This window comes from Astyanax mexicanus, chromosome 21 (genome assembly GCF_023375975.1).
Source record: "Astyanax mexicanus isolate ESR-SI-001 chromosome 21, AstMex3_surface, whole genome shotgun sequence".
Taxonomy (NCBI): domain Eukaryota; kingdom Metazoa; phylum Chordata; class Actinopteri; order Characiformes; family Acestrorhamphidae; genus Astyanax; species Astyanax mexicanus.
Window position 1 is genome coordinate 35,771,045 of NC_064428.1, and position 21,906 is coordinate 35,792,950.

A 21,906-nucleotide genomic window follows, 5' to 3' on the forward strand; every position below is an offset into this window, starting at 1 on the left:
AGCAACAGTTTTGAGGTTTACAACTGATACACTGTCAGCAGTTCCTTATATTTCACTTCTCTTTCCCACGATCACACACTTTACCACAGATACACATTTTCAAATGTGTTCCAAATCTCAGAATTAACTCCTATCTGTCAGGATTATACACTTAATTAATACTACAGGTAACTTTATCAACAGTAACTGCTGAGTTTTTTTTTTTTTTAGCACAGTTGCTTTTGTTAGATGCCTTTAGGGGCGCTGTTTTAATGAGCAGTAAAGCAACAAAGAAAAAAGAAAATGCATATTTTACTGTCAAACACACGCATTTATACATATAGATTATAGAAATGCTAGATGGAAGAGTGTTTAGTGGGGAGGCTTTAAGAGAATGATTGGGTGTAACAGACTTTACCAAGCAATGAATATCAGCTGAAACCAACTGAAAGTACATGGCACAGATTTTAATGAGCACATCAACATACTTAGTTACATGTATCTACAACATATACATTAGGGTGGTAAGACGATAAGTTAAGAGCAATTCTAAAAAGAGCAAGGTGTGTTTTGGTTCTTACACAGCACATAAAAAGTTTGTTTAAAGCAGTAATCCTTTAATCCAAAAAAAAAAATGCTAAAACCAAAATGCAGCCTACCAGCCAAGACAGCTATAATGTCTGAAGTTTGCTTCTTTAGTTTTACACTGGAGCTATGAGGCTAACGTATGTGTGATTAATTAAGGATAAAGTTAGCAATTTGCTAGCTTGTGTACAGTTAGCATCGTTCTGCTTTATTGCTGTAAAACTACAGATGTAAATGGCAGACACCAAATGTGTCCTGATTGGTTAATTACTTCAGAGTGAAGGGGAATATTCTAATGCAATGTCCTGAATATAGAATTATATTTAGGGGTTTTCACACCAGAAAGTCTTTGCCAAAATTTGAACCAAAGCTCATGTGTTTGTTACACTAGAGAATTTAAGAACGTTGCAACTTCCTGTCATCAATGCCTAGATAGGCAGCTTCTCCCTATATGTGACATTGATTAGTTTGTAGGAGGACAGGCATCATTGGATGGTGGCACATTGTTAGTTTAGCAAGTCGTGTTTAACGAGCGCTGTGCCGAATTCTGCCTCCCTGCCAAAACCTGATCCCCTTTGAGTGCATATGTATCCTATAGCAGGGTAGGTGTTACAGATTCCCATCAGATGCCTTCAGATTTATTTCAATGTATAAATAAGAGTTAATCTACAGTTACAGTAGATACAGAATCAGCAGAAGTCATTCTCTCTTTTTTTCCCCGGCCCAACAACACTTCTTTTTATTATTCCGTCGTTTAATGGGTGACTGTGACCTGCCTCAATTCTTGTAGTTTGAATCATCTAGAAAAATAAGTTTTCACACTGCAAACGAACAGAATCATGGTTCAGATGATCCTCTGGTTCAGACTTCGGTTCTCTGCACCTTTATCAACTGCCCTTTTGGGTTGATCTAAAATTAAAGTCTAAAAGTCTGAACCAGTCTGTCTGCAAGTCTTGTTTTGATCCAAATTCATCTGGTTTTCCATCTACGAACATAATTATAGAAATAACAGTCCACAGTAAAGATCAGTCCTCATCTAAGTCAGATGGCACAGTGCAGCGGGTCAGGGTGGACATGTAGAGGGCAGTGGTTGGCATTGGGGACAGTCCAGCAGAAACCTTCAAGATGGTGAGAAGCCTGGTGGCTGCCATTGTAACGCCATCGTCTGTCTATACAAAAAAGACAGACAGGAAGACTGTGAGGAACTTTTAAACTAACATAATGCATTAAGTTTACTTTACAATAAACATGTTTAGAAACAAGCTGATGGGATTTTGACTATAATAGGGAGAATGACCTCCAGCCAGAGTTTCTAGACCTTTACATATCTTCTGTTCTCTACAAATCCAGTCAAAACGAATGCCATCTCTCAGTCTTTCTCAGAGTTATTGACTTCCCCCATCACCCAACACAGATCTGCTGCCCACCACCCAGTTTATGCCACCTGCCTCAAACTAGATGCATAAGTTTACATGAACTCTAACTAGGAATTTTAAGTGCTTCTATTGCTTGTGTGGCTTTTCTCCTGAATATTTTAGACCCATTATCATTCTTTTATATGCTTTATATCTGAGCCCTTCCTCTTCCATCCCTGAGAGAGTTTTTTCCCTGCCTCTAGTGCTCATGTTCTCTGTTTTTAAAGTTTTGTCTGTATACATTATATACAAACAAATACACTATAAACACTGTATAAAAAATGTAATTTGATTTAATTTTATTTGTCTTGACTGACTGTAGAAAGATGCCTTGCTGTCCATTTCTTTCTACAGTCACTAGAAACTTCCTAAGCCTTCCACTTGCTACAAAGCTGAAGAACCACCTCTTACATAAATATTTAATAAAGCACTGATTTCTAATAAAGCTTACATTGCACTTATCAGGTCGTTTGCATTTTTTTTACTACACATGTGTTTGCATGGTTAGTAATATTTAAGCTCTGCCTCTAGGTATTGTTTATTTCCAGCAAAAGGGCTATAATGTGTCTCACTTATGTTAGTATAGGAGGAGTCAAAAATCGAAGGACATCCTTTTATTTCAAAAAAGGAAATATGACGGCCATGTTCTGGACATAAGCCACCTCGCCAATTACTTGATGGAGCATTTAGATATTTAGAAATTTTCTTTTGTCTTTCTTTCGTTTCTTATATGACAGGGTGTCCCTTGACTTTTGAATCTGTATTTGAGCTCAACATATCTATTAATTCCATTAATAATGGTTGATTCATAATATACGATAAGTTAGGTAATTGCCTAGGCTCTTTCTGGATAACACTGTCTAACTGTTCTAAATGCCACAATTACTGTATGATTTGTGTGCGCTATACTGCAGTAAATGGTATATAGTGAATGTATATTTTGTACCTGGTGTTCAGCGCAGATCACAGGGCAGCGGTGAGACGCAGCCAGTTTCCTCACACTCAACAAACGCTCCTGAGAAACAGCTCCACAGCGAGCTGAGAGAAAACATATACTAACAAATCAGGGTGATGCTCTTTTTGTTAAAGGTGACATTGAAATTATTAGTAATTAGTAACAGAAGAAATTAATCTCATTATTATTAATAATAAATTTCTATCACTAATATATTAAGTCTCTAATGTTTCTATTAAGAAATAAAGATGCAAAAATTAGGGGTGGGACAATATATTGATATTGCAATAAATTATAATTTTGACGATAACCAAATTACGCGATGGGGTAAAAAATGAAGCTCTCTGATTGGCCGAATTATCTCTGTAGCTTGGCGGCAGAATTAACTTGACTGAAGTTATGCAAAATGTATACACGTTTGAAGGTCTGTATCATGATATGTTGCCCACTATAACAATTAGATTATTGTATCGTGAGATGCTCAGTGATTCCCACTGCTAGTTAAAAAAAGGTAACAATGAGAAAAATATAAAAAAAAAGATAATTACCTGAAGTGACCACAAAGCACACCTTCCCTAAGAAGTAATCTGAACTCAAGTGATTCAGAGAATTCTCCACTACGAGAAAGCTGTGCAAACACACACACACACACACACACACACACACACAATGTAAAATGGCAAAAGTTAGTTAGTTCCTATCCCATGACATGTGGCATGTCAGTGTATGGAGACACATTATTGTGATAATTATGACATATTGTTTTAACTACAGCATGGCTCAGAACATCTAGAACACTTCACTTCACCCAATAATAAGCGATGAAATAATAAGGGATGAAATTTTTGCTTGCAAAAGCAATGTTTGTAACAAAACTTAATATCTGAATAATAATGTCTACTGACCAAACTACTGACCAACAGTAAACTTAGGCAACAATTAGTAAAGGCACGTTCGTTAAAATCTATTAAAAAGCACACCTTGACAACTGTGAAGCATGGGGGCGGATGTCTGAAACTTTGATGCTGCAGCAATGGGTGTAACTAAAAGTAACTGTATGCATTCGCTGGAAGGGATGAAGGACGTTTGGACATATAGAGGCACTTTTCTAGACAGGGTTTAAGCCAAGCCAAGAAAAATGGAAATGTTGTCCAGAACTAAGCTAAATTCCTGCCTGGGAAACTGACCCATAGCGTATAACGTGAGCTGCCAATAGTATTAAAAATACTGTGAGATATTAATAAGTCATTGTTGTGTATTTTTTTCCCCAAATTGTTCGATATAAAACAGAATGGATACCTTTGCTCAGACAGCAGGTTGACTATGAAGACCACCAGATCGATACGAGGACGGGTCTCGCCGTTTTCCACAGGTAGAGGGAGCTTTCGAGCCAGACGCCTGAAAAAGGTCAGAACAAGCAATAATCATAAACAGCAAAATGAATGAACACATGAAAATGCACACATACAGTCCATGTACAAGAAAAGCACCACCAAGAGAATAAAATCCTCTTGAGCATATAAAGTAACATGATTCTAAAGGCACCATATCTAAAGTCAGCTATGGGCTATAGAGGGGTATAAAGCCCCCAGCATTAGGATGTGGAGCAGTGTAGAGGCTGAGTTGGGGAGTTGAGTTGGTGGTTTGAGTTGGGATCATTAAAATCCTGTCCTCACTAATGCTCCACTAATTCTCACAGCAATGCTGCACCAAAATGTATTAGAAAGCCACAGTACAGACAGTTAAAGCAGGATTTAAAAAAAAATTAATACTCTTAAATTATTTCAAAAGAAACAGTGAATGAAATAAGCAGGTGTCGCAATGTTTTTAAATGTAACTTTTCTTTTAGAGCCACCCAGTTAATTAAATCTGATTGTGATATTTGTGTATCAAATGAGTAAAAACTCACACATTCACGTTGACATCCTTCTCACGCTGCACTATAGCATCTGCCAACCTGCACTGAAACTGCTCCTCATTTTCAACCAGCTGTAATGGAAGCAGATGTAAGCAATAGGTTAAATAATTACAATCAAACTATACTGTAACTATGCAAATATATCTCTCATTGTTAATATAAACTATCAATTGCTTTGTAAAGATTTGTATGCACTTATTTTACTTTATTTAACTTCTACCAGGGGAGCAGCACATTTGCTACTAAACCCTTAACCATATTTTTTCCATTTAACCCTTAAAAAAGCTTTTTATTGTAGTTATTTCTGCTTCTGCAGGGCCCTCTAAGGTTCAACTGGTGAGGATGATGTTTCGTGTACTTTGGTACACAGACACAACACAATATGCAGATCAGTCAAATTAATAATCCCGCCCCCAGCTGACGTCCAACCATCTGGGTCTCACTGCTATCAGAGGCACACTGCTGATGCTGCAGCTCAGCCAATCAGCTCTCCCTCCAGCCCTGCCTCTAAACCCATACATCACCCTACACTTTTTTTTTTAGCATTTTTCAAATTTGAGTGGAGTCAGCAAAAATCAGGAGGTTTAGTGCCCCTTTAAACATGCTGAATAAATATTTAATTAATCACACCTATGAGTTCAAACTAAAGACAAGAAAACGACTAAGGGACATAAATGGAATTACGTAATAAACAGTATTTAATAATAATAATAAAAAAAGGGTTATTCCTTCACATTAATCTCCTGATCTAAACCTGATGAACTGAGGTGGTGATTTGAGGTGATTTAACTGGGATGAGCTGGAGCTTCACAGCGTGAAGGAAAAGCAGCAGCTATTGTTCAGCACCTCCAGGAACTCCTTCCTTCAAGACGCTGAAAAAACTATTCCAGGTGACTCTCCCTCATGAAGACACTGAGATTAAAGAGTGATCAGATCTGTCCTCAAAGATAAATCTGATACTTATATAGAAGAATCTAAAGTATAAAACATATTCTGGTTTATTATTAAAACTAATTCAGCTTGTGTTCCTGTATAGCTTTAATATAGCCTTTAATATTAAATTTATAATGTAAAAAAATCATAAAAATCATAAAAAAACTCATTCAGTGAGAAGAGAAGGTATTACAACAAAAAGGTATACAACACCTAGCTAACTTATATTATTTACCACTGTAATAACGCTTCTTCTACTGAATAACTTTGATTTTACATTATTAGTAATTTAATAAATCTATATAAATGCTTAAATACTAATAAAACACCTTCAAATATCGTGTTAACAACAGAGCGGTCACCTAAAACAGTATTATAACGTATTTACAGTGATTAGTAGCCACAAGTGTTGTGTTGAGTTGTGCTACCCATCAATATGCACTACCTGGCCGTTCTGCGCATGCGTGGAGTCAGAATTAAGCATGGACACTTCCCACGGTAGCACGTTTTGGCAGCGTAGCTCAAACCGACACAACACCGACAGCTTTAGCACTACAGCTGGGCTAGCTTAGCTCAGCGCTAATTAACCAGCTATTTATTAACATTTCAGCAGTTCTACCGGCTACTTACGAGCAGCGTGGCGGTGTTGAGCTCGGGGATTTTGCTGTAAGGAGTTAATAAAGCCATTTTTACTGTATTTCATCTATTGTTTAACACTCTCTACTATAAACTCACTACTCGCTGCCTCCTGCCGCTTCTTTTCAAAGCATCTGACGTCACTCCCTCCGCCGCACTGCAGTGCTGCCCCCTGGAGGCGCCACGAAGCAACTACCTGAAAATAAAACGCCAGCAATATTTTGAATGCCAGTTATATTTTCAATACTAATATAACGTAAAGAAGTATAATTTGACAAATAATTAGCTGTAAGACTTAAATCAGAAAATATAAAAATGTATATAATGCAGCGTGTGACAGTTTTCTATGAACTGCTCAGTCATTCTGCATCAGTAAAATGTTTATTTTCTATTATTCATAACTGGAATTGACTGTATTTGTGTTCCTTTGGTTGTATTAAGCTTTGCTACGTACTGCACGCACTCTCCCCACAATGGATGCTTCTCGCAGCGGGAGAGCTGATTCCCTTGTTAGCTAAAAAAAAAAAAAAGGTTTGCTTGAGTAAAGAAATCGTGATCATGATTTGTTCACTTTATTTAATTTTTTATATCCACGACCCCTCCCGGGCTCCATAATTTTTTGTCACTTTTTCAGATTCAGTTTTTCCCTTTTTTTAACAGTAACTAAATCCCCTGATCTTTGCTGACTCCATCCTCAGCTCAAATTTGAAAAGTGCTAAAACAAAAAATGGGAGGAGTAGTTTGATGGTAGGGGCACTGGGTGATGTATGGGTTTAGGGGCGGTGTAGGAAGGACAGCTGATGAGATGCAAACTGTTAGGCGTAACCAGGTAGGGGGCGCTATTATTGATTGACTGATCTGCATTATGCACCAAAATACACGAAAACAACATCCTCGCCAATAGCACAGTTAAACCTGTGAGGGTGCTGCAGACCAATTAGAAAAATGCTATAAAAAAAGGGAGTACTTGGGGTACTTTGGGAAGGACACTGAGTGATGTATGGGTTCAGAGGGAGTGTAGAAAGGAAGGGAGAGCTAGTTGGGCTGAGCAGTGTGCCTCAAACAGCGGTGAGACGCAGAAGATTGGACATCAGCAGGGGGGTGGTATTATTGATCGACTGATCTGCATATTATACCAAAGTACAAGAAAACATCATCCTCGCCTATAGCACAGTTGAACCTGTGAGGGCTGAAGAAGCAGAAATGACCATAATAAAAGCGTTTTTTAAAAGGTAACTAAATCCCCTGTCTTTGGCTTAAGTAAGATGATGATGCTTTGTTATTTATAGGGGGTGTGTTTCAAACAAGAACCAAAAATGCAAGAAGAGCAGATACACTGCACAAAAAATACATTTAAAAACCAGAGCTTAACACACACTCGGACACTTTTAATACTATTCAACAGCACAAACTTAACTTTTCTGGTTTCCACACTTGCAAAAATAATGACTTTTGTTCTGTTCAAATAATACAATAAAATAAACCAGATTTGAGTGGCATGTGTGAACGCATGCCGATAACAACTTCCATACTGGACATTATTTCAATCATTTCAACACATGAACAACTTGGAATTTTGATTTATTAAATTTTATAGCAGGAAGGATCAGATTTCAGATCAGATATCTTTATAACACAGCAAATTAAAAGTAAAACAGGAAAAAAAAAGAGAGAAAAAAGTTCTGCACACAACATGGTAAGAAGAGAAACAGCCGGCACTGCGATGTAACCAAATGTACAAATACGCCTGGAAGGAAGTGATGTCGTTTCTGCAGAAAACAATGCTTGCATTCACAGTAAACTGCTGCTGGAGGTTTTGTGTACATAGCATGAATTCATAAACTCAAGTTTTTTCGTTTTTTTTTTAATGAAAAAACAAAACAAAACTGGGTGTCACTCTATGAAACTGGAGCCAGATGGTTAACAAGCGAACGAGGGGAAATTTCATCTGAACATCTGAAAAATTCACAAAACCGCACGAATCCTGATGGCGTAGTTTTGGATTATAAAGTGAACGGGCCTCAAAAACATATCTGAATCTTTAAAAATCGGAAAATGAACTTTAGGAATGACTTTAGAATTATTATTTATTAATTTTGAATTTGCAAAGCCCCAGACCCACCACAATTTTAGAACCACCAATACATACAGTATAACACTCTGTAACACTGTATATAAACATGGTGGTGGTAGTATGGCGCTCGAAAGCTGACCCAAGTACTTCAATCTGCATTTTTATGATAAACATATAATTATTGTAATATATTATGGTGTAATTCATATGTATATATTAGTTTTAAACTTGTGAAGAGGTAAAATTAGCTGCTGAAGAAAAAAAACTAGATAAGATATTTAGGTACATTCAAATCTATTTGACTCAAAACTTATGAATCAAATATGAATTTAGGTCAGAGGTGAATTTATGGATGGGGAGGAAAAAAAAAAACTACTTTAAGATATTTTAAAATGTTTTTTTTTTGTAACAGCAAACTTTACCTGACTTCAATACATACATTTCAAAATACTTAATGGTGTAATTAATAAATGTGTATTTGGTAAACATATACATTATGCATATTTAAATAGTTGAGAGCCAGTGTCGATTTTTAGCTCCTTAAGTTGACAGATTCACTGGTAGTTAATGGTAGTGGATGGTAATTAATATAAGCTGCACATTTCTCTATTACAACTCTCTATAACCCTTCATACCAAATTACTCTGAATTACTTTAAAGTTTTTCAAACAATTTAATTGCGCAAAAAAATTTATATCATCCGGATAAATAAACATATCGGTTTAAAGGGGGGAAATTAATTAACAGTTCCTTTAAGGAGGCACTCAGACAGTCAAGTGAAGAAAAGTCACCTCTAAAGAGCTTCGGTACTTAATAATATAAAGCGATCGGCTCGGTAACCAGTGAGTCCAGCCTCACAGCAGCTGCATAAACATCATAAGCATCAACAGTGATGATCAACAGTCAATGTTCAATAACAATAATAACAAAAACGAGAAAAAATAAAATACACCACTTGTGTTTTTTGTAATTTTTTTTGCTGTTTTTAAAGAAAATACACAGCTTCAGTGGTAGCTCCGCCTCTCCGTGGGGGTTTTACTCCTCTAATAACTCACTGTAACATGAAGCGAAACGGGCTGGACGTCTCCGACTCCTTTGGTTGGTTCTTCGTTCGTTTTCTTTCATTTCTGATGCATAAACTTCAGACGAAAACCGTCGTTTTATTGAGGCACCCGCCATTTCACCCAATGCTGCTTTATTTATTTTTTAATCATTCCCTCACTAAACACACATACACACACACCTGAGCACAGGTACACACAAACTTTTGACTGGCTTAGTCTGGCTTTAGTTCAGTAATCAGTGTGTGTTCGCTAATTTGTGACTCACTGAATGGATGGATGGATGGGAAGCAAGCTAAACATTAATAATTCTAATTCAGATCATTTACCAATAATACTTTTCTCCAAATCTAGACCACTTGATGCTTTGACGCTAATGTAACCTGATACAATCAATTGCATTAAGTCTATTTAATAATGTGCTAGCAACATTAGCCTCACAGCTCAAGTGCAAAAGGAAAAAGTACCTAAAAACTAGAGGTGGGTAATAATCCAGGTCCAGAAAGTAAAAATCCATCCCATGTTTTTGTACCAACCAGCCCAGATCTGGCTCTGCTGCAACTGAGCCCCCAAGGCAGTTGGTACAAAAACATGGAACGGATTTTTACTTTCTGGACCTGGATTGTTACCCACCTCTACATATAAACAAAGAAACTTCAGGCACTAAATGTGATTTAACTGATATAAACTTTGGTTCATTTGATTTCTTGTGTAAAGAATCCTGTTAATTGTAGGTGGAAAAGGGGGATCATCTGTCATCCAAAGCCTTGTATCTCCAAAATTGCAACTTTAGAGGATAAGAGAAAAAAAAAATGCACATTCTTAAATTTAAGGTGGATTTCATTCAATAAGATTACATTTATATGCCTTAACTCCAACTCCTTTCAATTTGGGCCATTTCTATTGGTTTAATTAGTCTTAAAAGTTTACACAGATAATCATGAAGACGTGTTATCTTAAGGGAACAACTTAGGACTATCTGGACATATCTGTAGGCTGTGAGGTGCTATCTTGTGAGTAAGGTCAAACACTGGGGAGCATTCTCCTGGCAAGGTGAAACATGAATTATGGGAGTTGTAATTATAATTATTGGGATGAGACCCCTAAACCTGGACCAATTGATTTTCCAAGATAAGCACCAATGGTGGTAATAAAGTCTTGTTTGAATTTATACATATATTATTTTATCTTAAATTTGTTTAAGGTCAAAAATAATAAAAATAATAAATATCTATGAATTATGTTTCTGCCAGTTTGAAATGGTATAGCTAATTGTATGAAGGCATGTTATAACAGAGATATTATGTTATATTAATGAGACAATGCTAACCATGGCGTCCATTCAAAAATAAAGTCCTGAAAGCGAGGAGAGTCAGCGTACTAGTGCTGGTGGGGAAGCCTCCCCTCGCTGTGGAGATCTGCGCAGGCGCAGCAGCCAAAACATGTCCCCAAAAAAATTAAACTATAAACTGCCCATGAGTTTTTTAAGCAGATGTTATCAGTGATTTAAACTATGTTTCTGAAATGGTAATATCAAGCAACTGTTGCTATATAAAAGAACGCATTAGTAGGCGGGGCATGAGGATGGCAAAAGTATACTTCTTTGCTTTTTTGGTAAATTAAGTCCATCCAGTGAGTGACACATTAGCTAAACACACAGTAATGAACACAGACACAGCGAGCCATGTAAAGTTATAGTGACTGTGCTCTCGCTCTCTCTCTCTTTCACTCGTTCATTCTCTCTATTCTATATCTCTCCGGACTCTCTCTCCTCAGAGCTGGAGCGGTTCTCTCTCTCCAGCGAGACGGATCTATCTCTCCCTTTCAGTCTTCCCGCCTCCGGGGACGACGGCGGCGACCTCTCCCTCTCGCCCAGCTCTCTCTCCACGTCCCTCCGTCCCTCATCCCTCCATCTCTCCTCGTTCGGAAACTCCCTCGGCCTCTCCTGCGACGGGGAACGCTCCCGTTCTCTGGTGTGTGAGGACCTGAAATATAAAAAGAGAACAGATTTTAAATCACGTTAATTAATCCTGTGATACAATTAGAAAATCACTAATTAGAAAATCTGTTTTTCTGTTTATAAATAAGGGTTAATCTACAGTTACAGTAGATACAAAATCACCAGCATAATCTTTTTGTACCCATACTGCTAAGTGATGTAACGAAATCTGACCTCCCTTGACATGCAGGCGGAACACAGCTTCTTTTTTTATTCTTTTTCTATTGTTTAATGGGTGGAGATTTGGCCTAGTCCTTTGGTCTGGATCATGGTTTGTGGCACCAAATTGTAAAGTCTGAAAGTTCGGACCAAAAAAACTTGTAAAATGTCATTTTTAATATAAAGACAGCGTTATGACATGCCTACATTTATTTCTACCCAAACTGTATAAAATTAGTATGCAGAAGGAGGTGCAGCACATCAGCTGCAGTTGATTAGAGAAGATGTGTGAGGAGTCAAATTAAAACCTCACTCCAACACTGGCCTGGTTTAGGCCCGTCATGTTAAGAAATTTTACGGACAATATATTATTCCAGAATTATTGCAACATTCAACATTATTGTCGTTTTAAGAAGCTATTGACTTAATGATAATAGAATATAATAACAAAGCAATTATACTCTTTTAAAGACAACAAGAGTTTGGGAAATATACTTTCTTCACCCACTGCTGTCCACAGTCCAGTTATTGAAACATTGGTCAATGCATGAATAGACCATACACCATATCACAATATTATTGAGGTCAAGTCCATTTATTGTGCAATAAGTCAAAAATGTATTATAATATTGTATAATGTAGAAATGTTATTGTGAGCGAAAGAAGCATAAATGATTGAAGAAACTATACATGTTCATAAATAAATGAAATCCCAGTCTGGGTCGTGTTCTTAAACTGCACCTTTTCTTCTTCCTCCTGTGTGAGTGCGAGCGTGAGCGGTGCCGCTCTTTGTGTCTGTGTTTCCTCTCTCGGTCTCGGTCCCGAGAGCGAGACGAGCGATGCCGCCGAGAGCGATGAGAGGAGCTCCCTCCATCCCTGAGAGAGGAAAAGGAGAGGGACCATTAATAATAAAACTAGGGCTGGGCGATACGACCCTAAAATAATCACAATATTCCATCTACGTTATTTTTGCGACAACAATATATTGAGTATTTAGTATAATAATAGTTTCAATCACTCAGTAAAAACAAACAAAAATATATAAGCATTTATAGCATAACAACAAAAATGTACCACAAAGCTAAAATGCAGTATATTTAGTGCATGCATATGAAACATAAAAAAGCACTATTATCATGAATTTTTGTTTTTTTAGGGTTTAAAAAAAATAAATATTCTTGTGTCCAGTTAAATATTTCACACCCCTATTTAAGACCAAACAAGTCTCTCACCTGTATCTGTCTCCACTTCTTGATCTCGACCTGCGACAAACAATGAACAAAACAACAGAATTAGAAGAATTTTTTATAAAAACACTGTCACCACCCCTACCAAACACATCAACACCAACACACTGGAGTCTGATTCCCTATTTATCTTACATACTGTGCATTATTCTCCTGCCATATTCAAATTCATAGCATACTATATCTAGACACTGTACAAATCTATTCCATATATACATATTAACTTTTTAGTGTGCTACTTCCCTAGCATTTCAAAGTCTATGCCTTTTTCACTATGTAGTGCACTAAATCCATTCCCTATTCCAGGGGTGTCCAAAATACGGCCCGCAGGCCATTTGCAGCCCGTTTCCTTTTTTGGAATTTGGAGGTATTTTAGAAATAGAATGAAAGTTGGCCTGCTGTTAAGCAGGTTTTTATAATGTGAGATTCAAAGTTTGAACGCTAGGTGTCAGAAACAGGCCAAAGAGTCTAAAAGAGGAGAGTGTGCGCATTTCTAGCTCAGAAAAACAGGCCAAAGAGTCTAAAAGCGGAGAGAGTGCGCATTTCTAGCGCAGAAAAACGGGCCAAAGAGTCTAAAAGCGGAGAGAGTGCGCATTTCTAGCTCAGAAAAACAGGCCAAAGAGTCTAAAAGCGGAGAGAGTGCGCATTTCTAGCGCAGAAAAACGGGCCAAAGAGTCTAAAAGCGGAGAGAGTGCGCAGTGGTAGCGCAGATAAACGGGCCAAAAGAGTCTAAAAGCAGAGAGGGTGCGCATTTCTAGCGCAGAAAAACGGGGTGAAAGAGTCTAAAAGTGGAGAGAGAGCGCAGTGGTAGCGAAGATAAACGGGCCAAAGAGTCTAAAAGCGGAGAGAGTGCGCATTTCTAGCGCAGAAAAACAGGTCAAAGTCTAAAAGTTGCCGTAATTAAGGAGTTTAATATTAAGAGAAATCATGAAATTAAACATCAATTTGAAAAATCTTAGTTTACACAACACTGTCAAAGATAAAGATAGTAAGTCAAGTAAAATGGTTTGTTAATGAAGTAATCAGGAAAATGTATTATTTAAAGTGGTATATTTCATTATTTGTTAGTGTGGCCTGTGACTTCAAATATATTTCTCCTTCTGGCCCCCAACAAAAAAAGTTTGGACACCCCTGCCCTATTCACTTTATAGAACATTATTTCGCTGCTGCATCTGTCATTATTCCTAATTCACTTTGTAGTCCAATATTTCTTCGGCCACACTGCAACTATTCCCTAATCCCTATTTAGTAAAATACTTCAGGGACACCTGTAAAACCTTGTATTCCACTATTTCAAATAATGTCCAAATCTATTCCATATTCACTTGGTATATTATGTCGGGCAGCATCGATCCCTTTTGCTTATTTTTTTTTAAACTTTGTAGTCCTTATTTCTAGGGCTACACTGCAACTATTCTCTTTATAATAATTTCTGGGATACCTGTAAAACTTTTTAGTCCACTAATTCAAATCAAGTCTAGACTATTCACTGCATCGGTCACTTTTCCATATTTTCTATATTTTCTAGGGCCACACTGCAACTATTCACTATGTAGTGCACAATGTCTAATCACATTCCCTATTCACTACATAGCACACTATGTTGGGCTGCATCCGTCACTATTCCTTACTGCTAGGGCTACACTGCATCTATTCCCTTTACAGTACACTACCTCTAGGATACCTATAAAACATGGTCCACTAATTCAAATCAAGTCCAGAACTATCCTATATTTACTATGTAGTAAATTTCCTCAGCATTTCTAAATCCATTGCATTTTCACTATGTAGTGCACCATTTCCTGGCCCTGCCTTAACCTACTCCTTGTGTAACACACAATGACTCAGCTACATTAATAAATCCTCACTATGTAGCGTACTATTTCTGGGCAACGTCCAAATACATTAACTATACACTGCATCTGTCTTAATTCTTTATTTTTTACTTCGTTCATCATTTCTGGGCTATGTATAAACCTATTCTCTACGTAGAACACTATGTTGTGGCTACATTGGTCACTATTCCTAATTTTCCTTTGTAGTCCATTATTTCTAGGACTACACTACAACTATTCCCTATTCAATATATAGTACACTATTTTAAATGATGTCTGAAACTGTTCCCAGCGTACTTTTTAGTGTACATAATTTAGATAACATTTAAAACTATTCTTTAACTCACCTTCTGCGGTCCCGGTCTCGCTCTCTTTCTCGTTCCCTTTCTTTCTCTCGCTCCCTCTCTCTTTCTCTCTCTCGCTCACGTTCCCGCTCTCTTTCAATCTCCCACTCCCTCTCTCGCTCCGCCCTCTCCTCCCGGTCCCTCTCCTCCCTCCTCTTCGTCCGCATTCGCTCCTGCTTCTCTGTCACTGCTTTCTGAGAGAGAGAGAGAGAGAGAGAGAGAGAGAGAGAGACGGAACAAGGGGGAAAAAGATGTTTTAATGCATAAATAACACAAATATAGGCATATATACATGTATATAACACTGTAGATGCTGTATAGAAATTAAAATGTAGCAATATGCGCTTTTTATACTCCCCATTTATGCATTAAATGATGTGAATAAACTATAAATTAATGTCTGGAGTTGAAACTGTGATTTTCAGTACAGAACTGTGGCTGTGAAATTGTTTTATGATGTTTGATGTTTACAGTCCTCACCCTCAGCTTGTCCAGCTTCTCCCGGATCTCAATGAACCCCAGATGCAGTTTCCCGCCAAAGTGGTCGGCGAGGCGACGGTCATTGTCATGGAGACCGAGGTAGGCGGAGCAGACCTCACACACCCTCAGCTTCTGCTGCTGGAAACTGGAGGCTGGCATTGAGTTTCGGTATATATCCTACAGACAGATATCATAAAATTATATGATTTATTATATTAATCGTCTTATAATCATGTGTGCCTTATGTATAAATTCTACCAGTCAGGTATTAAGGAGATGTAAAGTCACTCCACTGAAGTACAGAGTTATACAGTGGAGTTTCAGTTAAGTTTCTCCAGAACTAAGGCTTGGTGCAGCAGTATTGGCATTAGCCGCTAACCGCGGTGCGAGTTCTTTTGCCATCCAGTGAATATAATGGACTGTAGTCTGTATGTACACTGTTATAACAAGCTGAATAGGATGAACCACTAGCTGATAGTGCCCTGGCTTACAAGAACACTCAGGGTTTCCCAGTGTAATGCTATCGTGCGGCATTTACTAGCGGTAAGTGCTGCTGCTAACCACTCTGTTGAGAATATTGGAAATTTAGATTAACATCCAGCGCTCATTTGACTTTAAAAGAAAATAATTTTAAAGAATTACTTACTGCTGAACTAGAAGGGAAACATGGTGATACCCTCTTTTCATTCTACTGTCGCTTAAGATGCCCTTCAGCAAAATATGGTATATAATACATATGCCTAGCTACTGCTTTTTACACCTCTGGACATAATGTGGAAGTAATTGGAACCTGAGTTCAGTGATTTGGATGGGTGAACAAACACTTTTGAAAAATGTATCAGCAGATCAGGTAAAGCTCCATCTTTCTAAACAGGAAATGATCTCAGACTGACCTCTGCCTCTTTTTTGAGGGTTCGCGTTTTCTCCACTTTCTCCAGGACCTGCTGAGCCTCGTCCACATTCCCCTCTCCACCCAGCTGCTCAGCTCGAGCCAGCAGCTTCCCGATCTCCTCATTCAGCTCGTGAACCCGCTCCGCCTGGAACACACACACACACACACACACGAAACAAGAATCATGTTAAATCCCTGTACAACATCAGAAAAGTAATGTCCATCCATCTGCACCCATTATCATGCCTCATTCACTTTAATTGAGTTCACTGCCCTGTATTCAACCTCACTCAAAAGATAAAACCTCACAACCTATACAGGTGTTGGATTTCCCAAGGGGTTTCCCACAATTTATGATAAATTTACATTCTCATGATTTATGGCATGCCAGTGTAGGATTGCATAGGTACATAGAGTTCATAGAATACAAACATGATTTACTTGAGAGCAGAATTAGCTCAGTTTAACTGAATTTAAGGGGTGCAGTTTGTGAGTATTTTTTGCCTTTAGCCAGCTGCTAACCCTGGCTAGCACTGCTGGAGCAGCATTAGCATTACCCGCTAACCATGCTAGCCATTCAGCCATTCAGCCGCTCAAAGGTGGGTATTATTTGTCTGTAATCTGCTGCTAACCCTGGCTAGCACTGCTGGAGCAGCATTAGCATTACTCACTAACCGTGCTAGTCATTCGGCCGTTTAGAGGTGAGTATTATCGGCCTGTAGCCTGCGCGTTTACTGTGTTAAAACAAGCTACATGGGACAAACCGCTAGCTAATATCACCCTGGTTTACCAGAACACCCAGAGTTCCCCAGTGTAGTGCTGTCAGGCAGCAGTTAGGCGGCATTAGTGGTTAGCCGCTAATACTAATGCTTCAGCCTTAGTGAAATCTTAGCTTACTGTAAATAAATGGAAGCACTTTACTCACCCAAAAGAACAGTTTTGAGAAGGGAAACGTGTATAGATTAACATCTGACTCATTTGAAAATGTTTTTTATTACAGTTTTGCTTACTTAACCTAGCTTTACAGGTCTCGCCGATCTGCTGGATTAAAAGGGAAATAGGGCAACACCCTTGTTCATTACTAGTGTTGCTTAAAATGTGCCTTGTAATCCAATGCGCCTTGTGCATAAAACAGACCAGAAAATAGATGTTTACTGACAGTGTGCCTTATACTCCAGTGAACCTTTAGTGCGAAAAATAGGGTATTTTACTTTTAAATTGACATGAATGTACACAAATGCACAACTACACATTTATGCAAACATGCAGACACTTATGAACTAAGACTGTGTATGTGTTCATTTTGAACTTCCTGTCAGCTGTGATAAAGTGCCTCCACCCGTTCCACTGAAGCAGGTGTACGAAACCTCAGATAAAACTCAGCCCAACTGACATCCCTTCAGTCTGAAAACGGAGTCTCGGGGGAAACCCAACACACAATGGACTCCCCTGTGTGTCCTCTCAAAGATAAGACCACCATTATCTTCATCAGTTATCAGCCCTTCTATTGTCTGTGTTCTGTTCTTTTGTGCCAAGAGTGAGTCACACAGAAATATAAATCTAAATTTATCACATTACTTAAAAATGTATTTATTAATACATGATAAATGTACTGGGACACCAGCTCAGTCACTATTAGGGCATTATTAAGAGTCAATCTTGCTCTTTTGGAGCAATGATTACCTTTGCAGCAACTTCTGCACTGATCTCTTCCTGCGTCTCAGCCAGTCGTTTCTTGGCCAGTTCAGTTCTTCGGTCGCAGTCTGCAATAAACGACTGTAAGTGCTCGGCAGCCTGGAACATAAATAAATATACAAACATAAATTTGACTCATTGTACATTAAATAATCATATACAGCTCTGGAAATGTATTTAGCTATTTACAGGTTTATGTTTGAGTAAAATGAACATTGTTGTTTTATTCTATAAACTACAGACAACATTTCTCCCAAATTCCAAATAAAAATATTTTAGCCATTTAGAGCATTTATTTGCAGAAAAAGAGAAATGGCTGAAAGAACAAAAAAAGATGCAGAGCTTTCAGACCTCAAATAATGCAAAAAAAAAAAAACAGGTTCATATTCATAAAGTTTTAAGAGTTCAGAAATCAATATTTGGTGGAATAACCCTGGTTTTTAATCACAGTTTTTTTTTCAGTTCTCTTCCTCCACCAGTCTTACACACTGCTTTTGGATAGCTTTATGCTGCTTTACTCCTGGTGCAAAGATTCAAGCAGTTCAGTTTGGTGGTTTGATGGCTTGTGATCATCCATCTTCCTCTTGATTATATTCCAGAGGTTTTCAATTTTGGTAATATCAAAGAAACTCATTATTTTTTTCCGGGCTGTATATTCTGATAACTGTGTTAACTTAGCGATTTGATTATTAGGTCCTTCATACTTACGTCCAATTCAAAGAAGTATTCCTGGTGTTTGGAGGCGATCTCATAGTCTGCCCTCAGAGCGAGATCATGAACCTTTAAACACTCCCCCAGGTCCATACGCTGCGGAGTGGAGAGACACACACAAAATTCAGAACAGAAATAATGTTGATTTATAAGAAAAACCACACAGATCACATAATTTATCATAATACAGAAAGAGGGAGAGAAAGAAAGACAAAGAGACAAATAGACTTGATGGATATATGGATGGAAGAATGGACGGGTGTATAAACTAAATGGGTTAATAGACTGAATTAGGTGGATGAATGTATGAATAAGAAAAAGAACTATAAAGAGAAAGCAAAAAAGGGAGCAATTGATAGAGAGAAAGGAAGAGGGAAATATATATCACGTTTGAGAGACACTGAGAGAGACAGAAATAAGCACTTTGAATGGAGTCATTCTACACTCACTGTGCCTGACAGGATATCATGAGGGCAGGACTCCAGGAGATGACTTTTACACACTCTCTCATCAGTGAATTTGATCCGCTGACGCATGCTGTCTCCTGTAACAAACCACACACACACACACACACACAATGTAACTCCAAAATGCAAGAATTCATGCCTATTAACTCAGAGCAAGTCTAATATTTCTAGAGAACTGAGCTGTGCTTCTACTAAGCTTCCTATCTATCCATAAGTCATAAAGTCAACCTAAAGAAAGCAGATGCATTACATGTTTTGGCCCACTAGCTATGTAATTAGCTATAAAAATAAAATTAAATACCAGAAACTGAATAAAACATTGTATCGACCCAGAAAACAGGTGTATCTAAAAAAAAAACTAGAAAATCTACATCATATTTAAGAATTATTTTAGACACGGTTTAAAAACAGGTTTCTGTTAGAAGCAAATGTCTATGTACTGAGATTCACTCTGGAAGCTTTTGAAATTTACATTAACCCTCTATGGCAACAATTTAATATTTTTAAAAGACAATAATAACCACCACTGCTTTATTAGCAGTATTCCCCTAACAAATAAGAGATCAAATAAAAAAACAAAGATTAAGTTAACATATAGCTATATTATTAAATAGCGACGTATGCTTCTCCTTATTTACCAACTGGTAGTCTTGAACCCCATGTGGCACTGACTCCACCTTCAAAGTTAGACCTAAAATTTCGAAACTTCTACTATTAAATATTAAATATATATATTATATACGCCCACCCCTAAACCCTACACAGTCAGCTCTAATCACTGTTTTGAGTAAGCATATATATTATAAAATAGCAACATATGCTTTTCTTTATTTACCAACTTCCCATGTGGCACTGACTCCACCTTTAAAGTAAGATCTAAACTCCACTTCCACCCCTTAATTTGACTGGATGGAGACATACTATTTATATATTGTAAACAATCCATTATGAAAAATAAAGGTGTTGTAGTGTGTTGCCTGAAGGAAACACCATGCCATAGAAGGTTAAAAGCAATTCGATTAATCAAACTAAAATCGCTTGAATTTACCTCCTAGCACTAATTTGAAAGATATATATAATTTTTTACAATAACCCCTAAGATAACGAGTTAGTTTCAGATGCTGAACTACAACTTACCAGACAGCCCCTGTAAAGCACGGTGCAGGTAGTTAGCTGTCTATGATGTTGCTGAGCTATGCTAGGATAGCCATAGCTAGGCTAGGCTAACCTTTCCTACTTTCAGTTTCCTGATTAGAGAGAAACGAGCCCGGTTTAGAGCAGCAGCTTCAGAGACTCACCGTCGCGGCCGGTTCCCATCAGCTGGTCCAGCATGGCTCTCATCTGCGCCTGGGCCGACATCTTTCCTCCTTTACTCCAGGGCTTCTGTTTAATGTTTTTATCCTTCACTCCCCCAGACACATGCAGCGTGGGAGCGCGTGAGTGTGTGTGTATATCAAGCAGGCCCTTTGCCTTAAGTGTGTGTAACTTAAATATACAGACAAATAACCAAGCTAACTCTGCGTTAGCTACTAATAACCTTTAATTTTAACCCTCTCTCTCTCCTGCACTCTCTTTACCTCTCTCTCGACCACTCACTAGCTCTCTCTCCTTATTAGCCAGTTAGCTAACTAGCCCTTAGCAACAAGCAGTTAGCCAGCTAGCACGTAGAGCTATGCTAAGCTAACGCTAAAGCTAACGGGAAATGCACTGTTTCAGCGCCGCGGCGGGTCTCTCCCCCCCGCTCCCGCGCTCCAGATCAATCCCCCGCCGCGCTGATAAGGACCCGCGCCCGGTCACCGCTCCATGTGTCGGGAATACTGAGGAATAATCGGGAAAACTCTGGAATATTTAGCCGCTCCGCTGCTCCCACTGTTTTCTCCTCATCGCTATTTTCCGCGCTGAGCTCCAGCAGGAAGCGCGGCCGCGCACGCACAGAGAGGCACGCACCTGATTGGTGGAGCGCGGGCTGACGTAATCGCGCCGCTTCTCTGACACGGCACGCTCGCTCCACCAAATCGGTTAATAAATTAAAAGTCCCCTTAATATGAATAAAAGTTATGCTAATATTAGGTAACACTGCAAGAGTAAATTTAAAATGATAATTTTACGTAAATTGTATATATATAAAAAAATAGATACTACAAAGATACCATTATTCTGAACTTTTGTTTATTCAGACTTCAATAATTATACACACGTACTGAAAAAAAAAACATTTTTGACGAATTAAAAATAAAAAATGTCTCAAATCCATCGATATTATAAAGCTTTTAAATTTTACTTTAATAGCATATTTTATTTTATTATATCTGTTTGTGGTTTGTGTTTTGGTGCGCTTGTATTGTTGGTTGTATATGCTGTGCATTTGACATATTATTGTGTCTATTTCATGCTGTTGGATTGTATTGTATACAAAATTAATAATAAAAAAGTTTATATATATATATATATATATATATATATATATATATATATATATATATACACACACATCATGATAATGTCATGATAATACATCTTT

At 37.9% G+C, this 21,906-nt stretch overlaps 2 protein-coding genes across 2 annotated transcripts; both read right to left on the reverse strand.

Moving 5' to 3' along the window:
• Nucleotides 1–425: 425 nt before the first annotated feature.
• pane1 (proliferation associated nuclear element) lies at nt 426–6,575 on the reverse strand. The gene is made up of 6 exons (XM_007229539.4): nt 6,416–6,575; nt 4,844–4,923; nt 4,234–4,332; nt 3,483–3,562; nt 2,926–3,017; nt 426–1,733 (listed from the first exon to the last, which is right to left on the reverse strand). Exons 1-6 carry the CDS (start codon nt 6,470–6,472, stop codon nt 1,590–1,592), a joined length of 552 nt encoding a protein of 183 aa, XP_007229601.1. The 5' UTR covers nt 6,473–6,575; the 3' UTR covers nt 426–1,589.
• A 1,411-nt stretch (nt 6,576–7,986) lies between these two features.
• On the reverse strand, nt 7,987–21,312 carry zgc:158803 (LUC7 domain-containing protein). The gene is made up of 10 exons (XM_022674484.2): nt 20,684–21,312; nt 19,368–19,462; nt 18,916–19,014; nt 18,196–18,306; nt 16,514–16,657; nt 15,621–15,797; nt 15,144–15,334; nt 12,947–12,976; nt 12,456–12,590; nt 7,987–11,541 (listed from the first exon to the last, which is right to left on the reverse strand). The coding sequence occupies exons 1-10, from the start codon at nt 20,742–20,744 to the stop codon at nt 11,304–11,306; spliced, it is 1,281 nt and encodes a 426-aa protein (XP_022530205.2). The 5' UTR covers nt 20,745–21,312; the 3' UTR covers nt 7,987–11,303.
• Nucleotides 21,313–21,906: the final 594 nt, after the last annotated feature.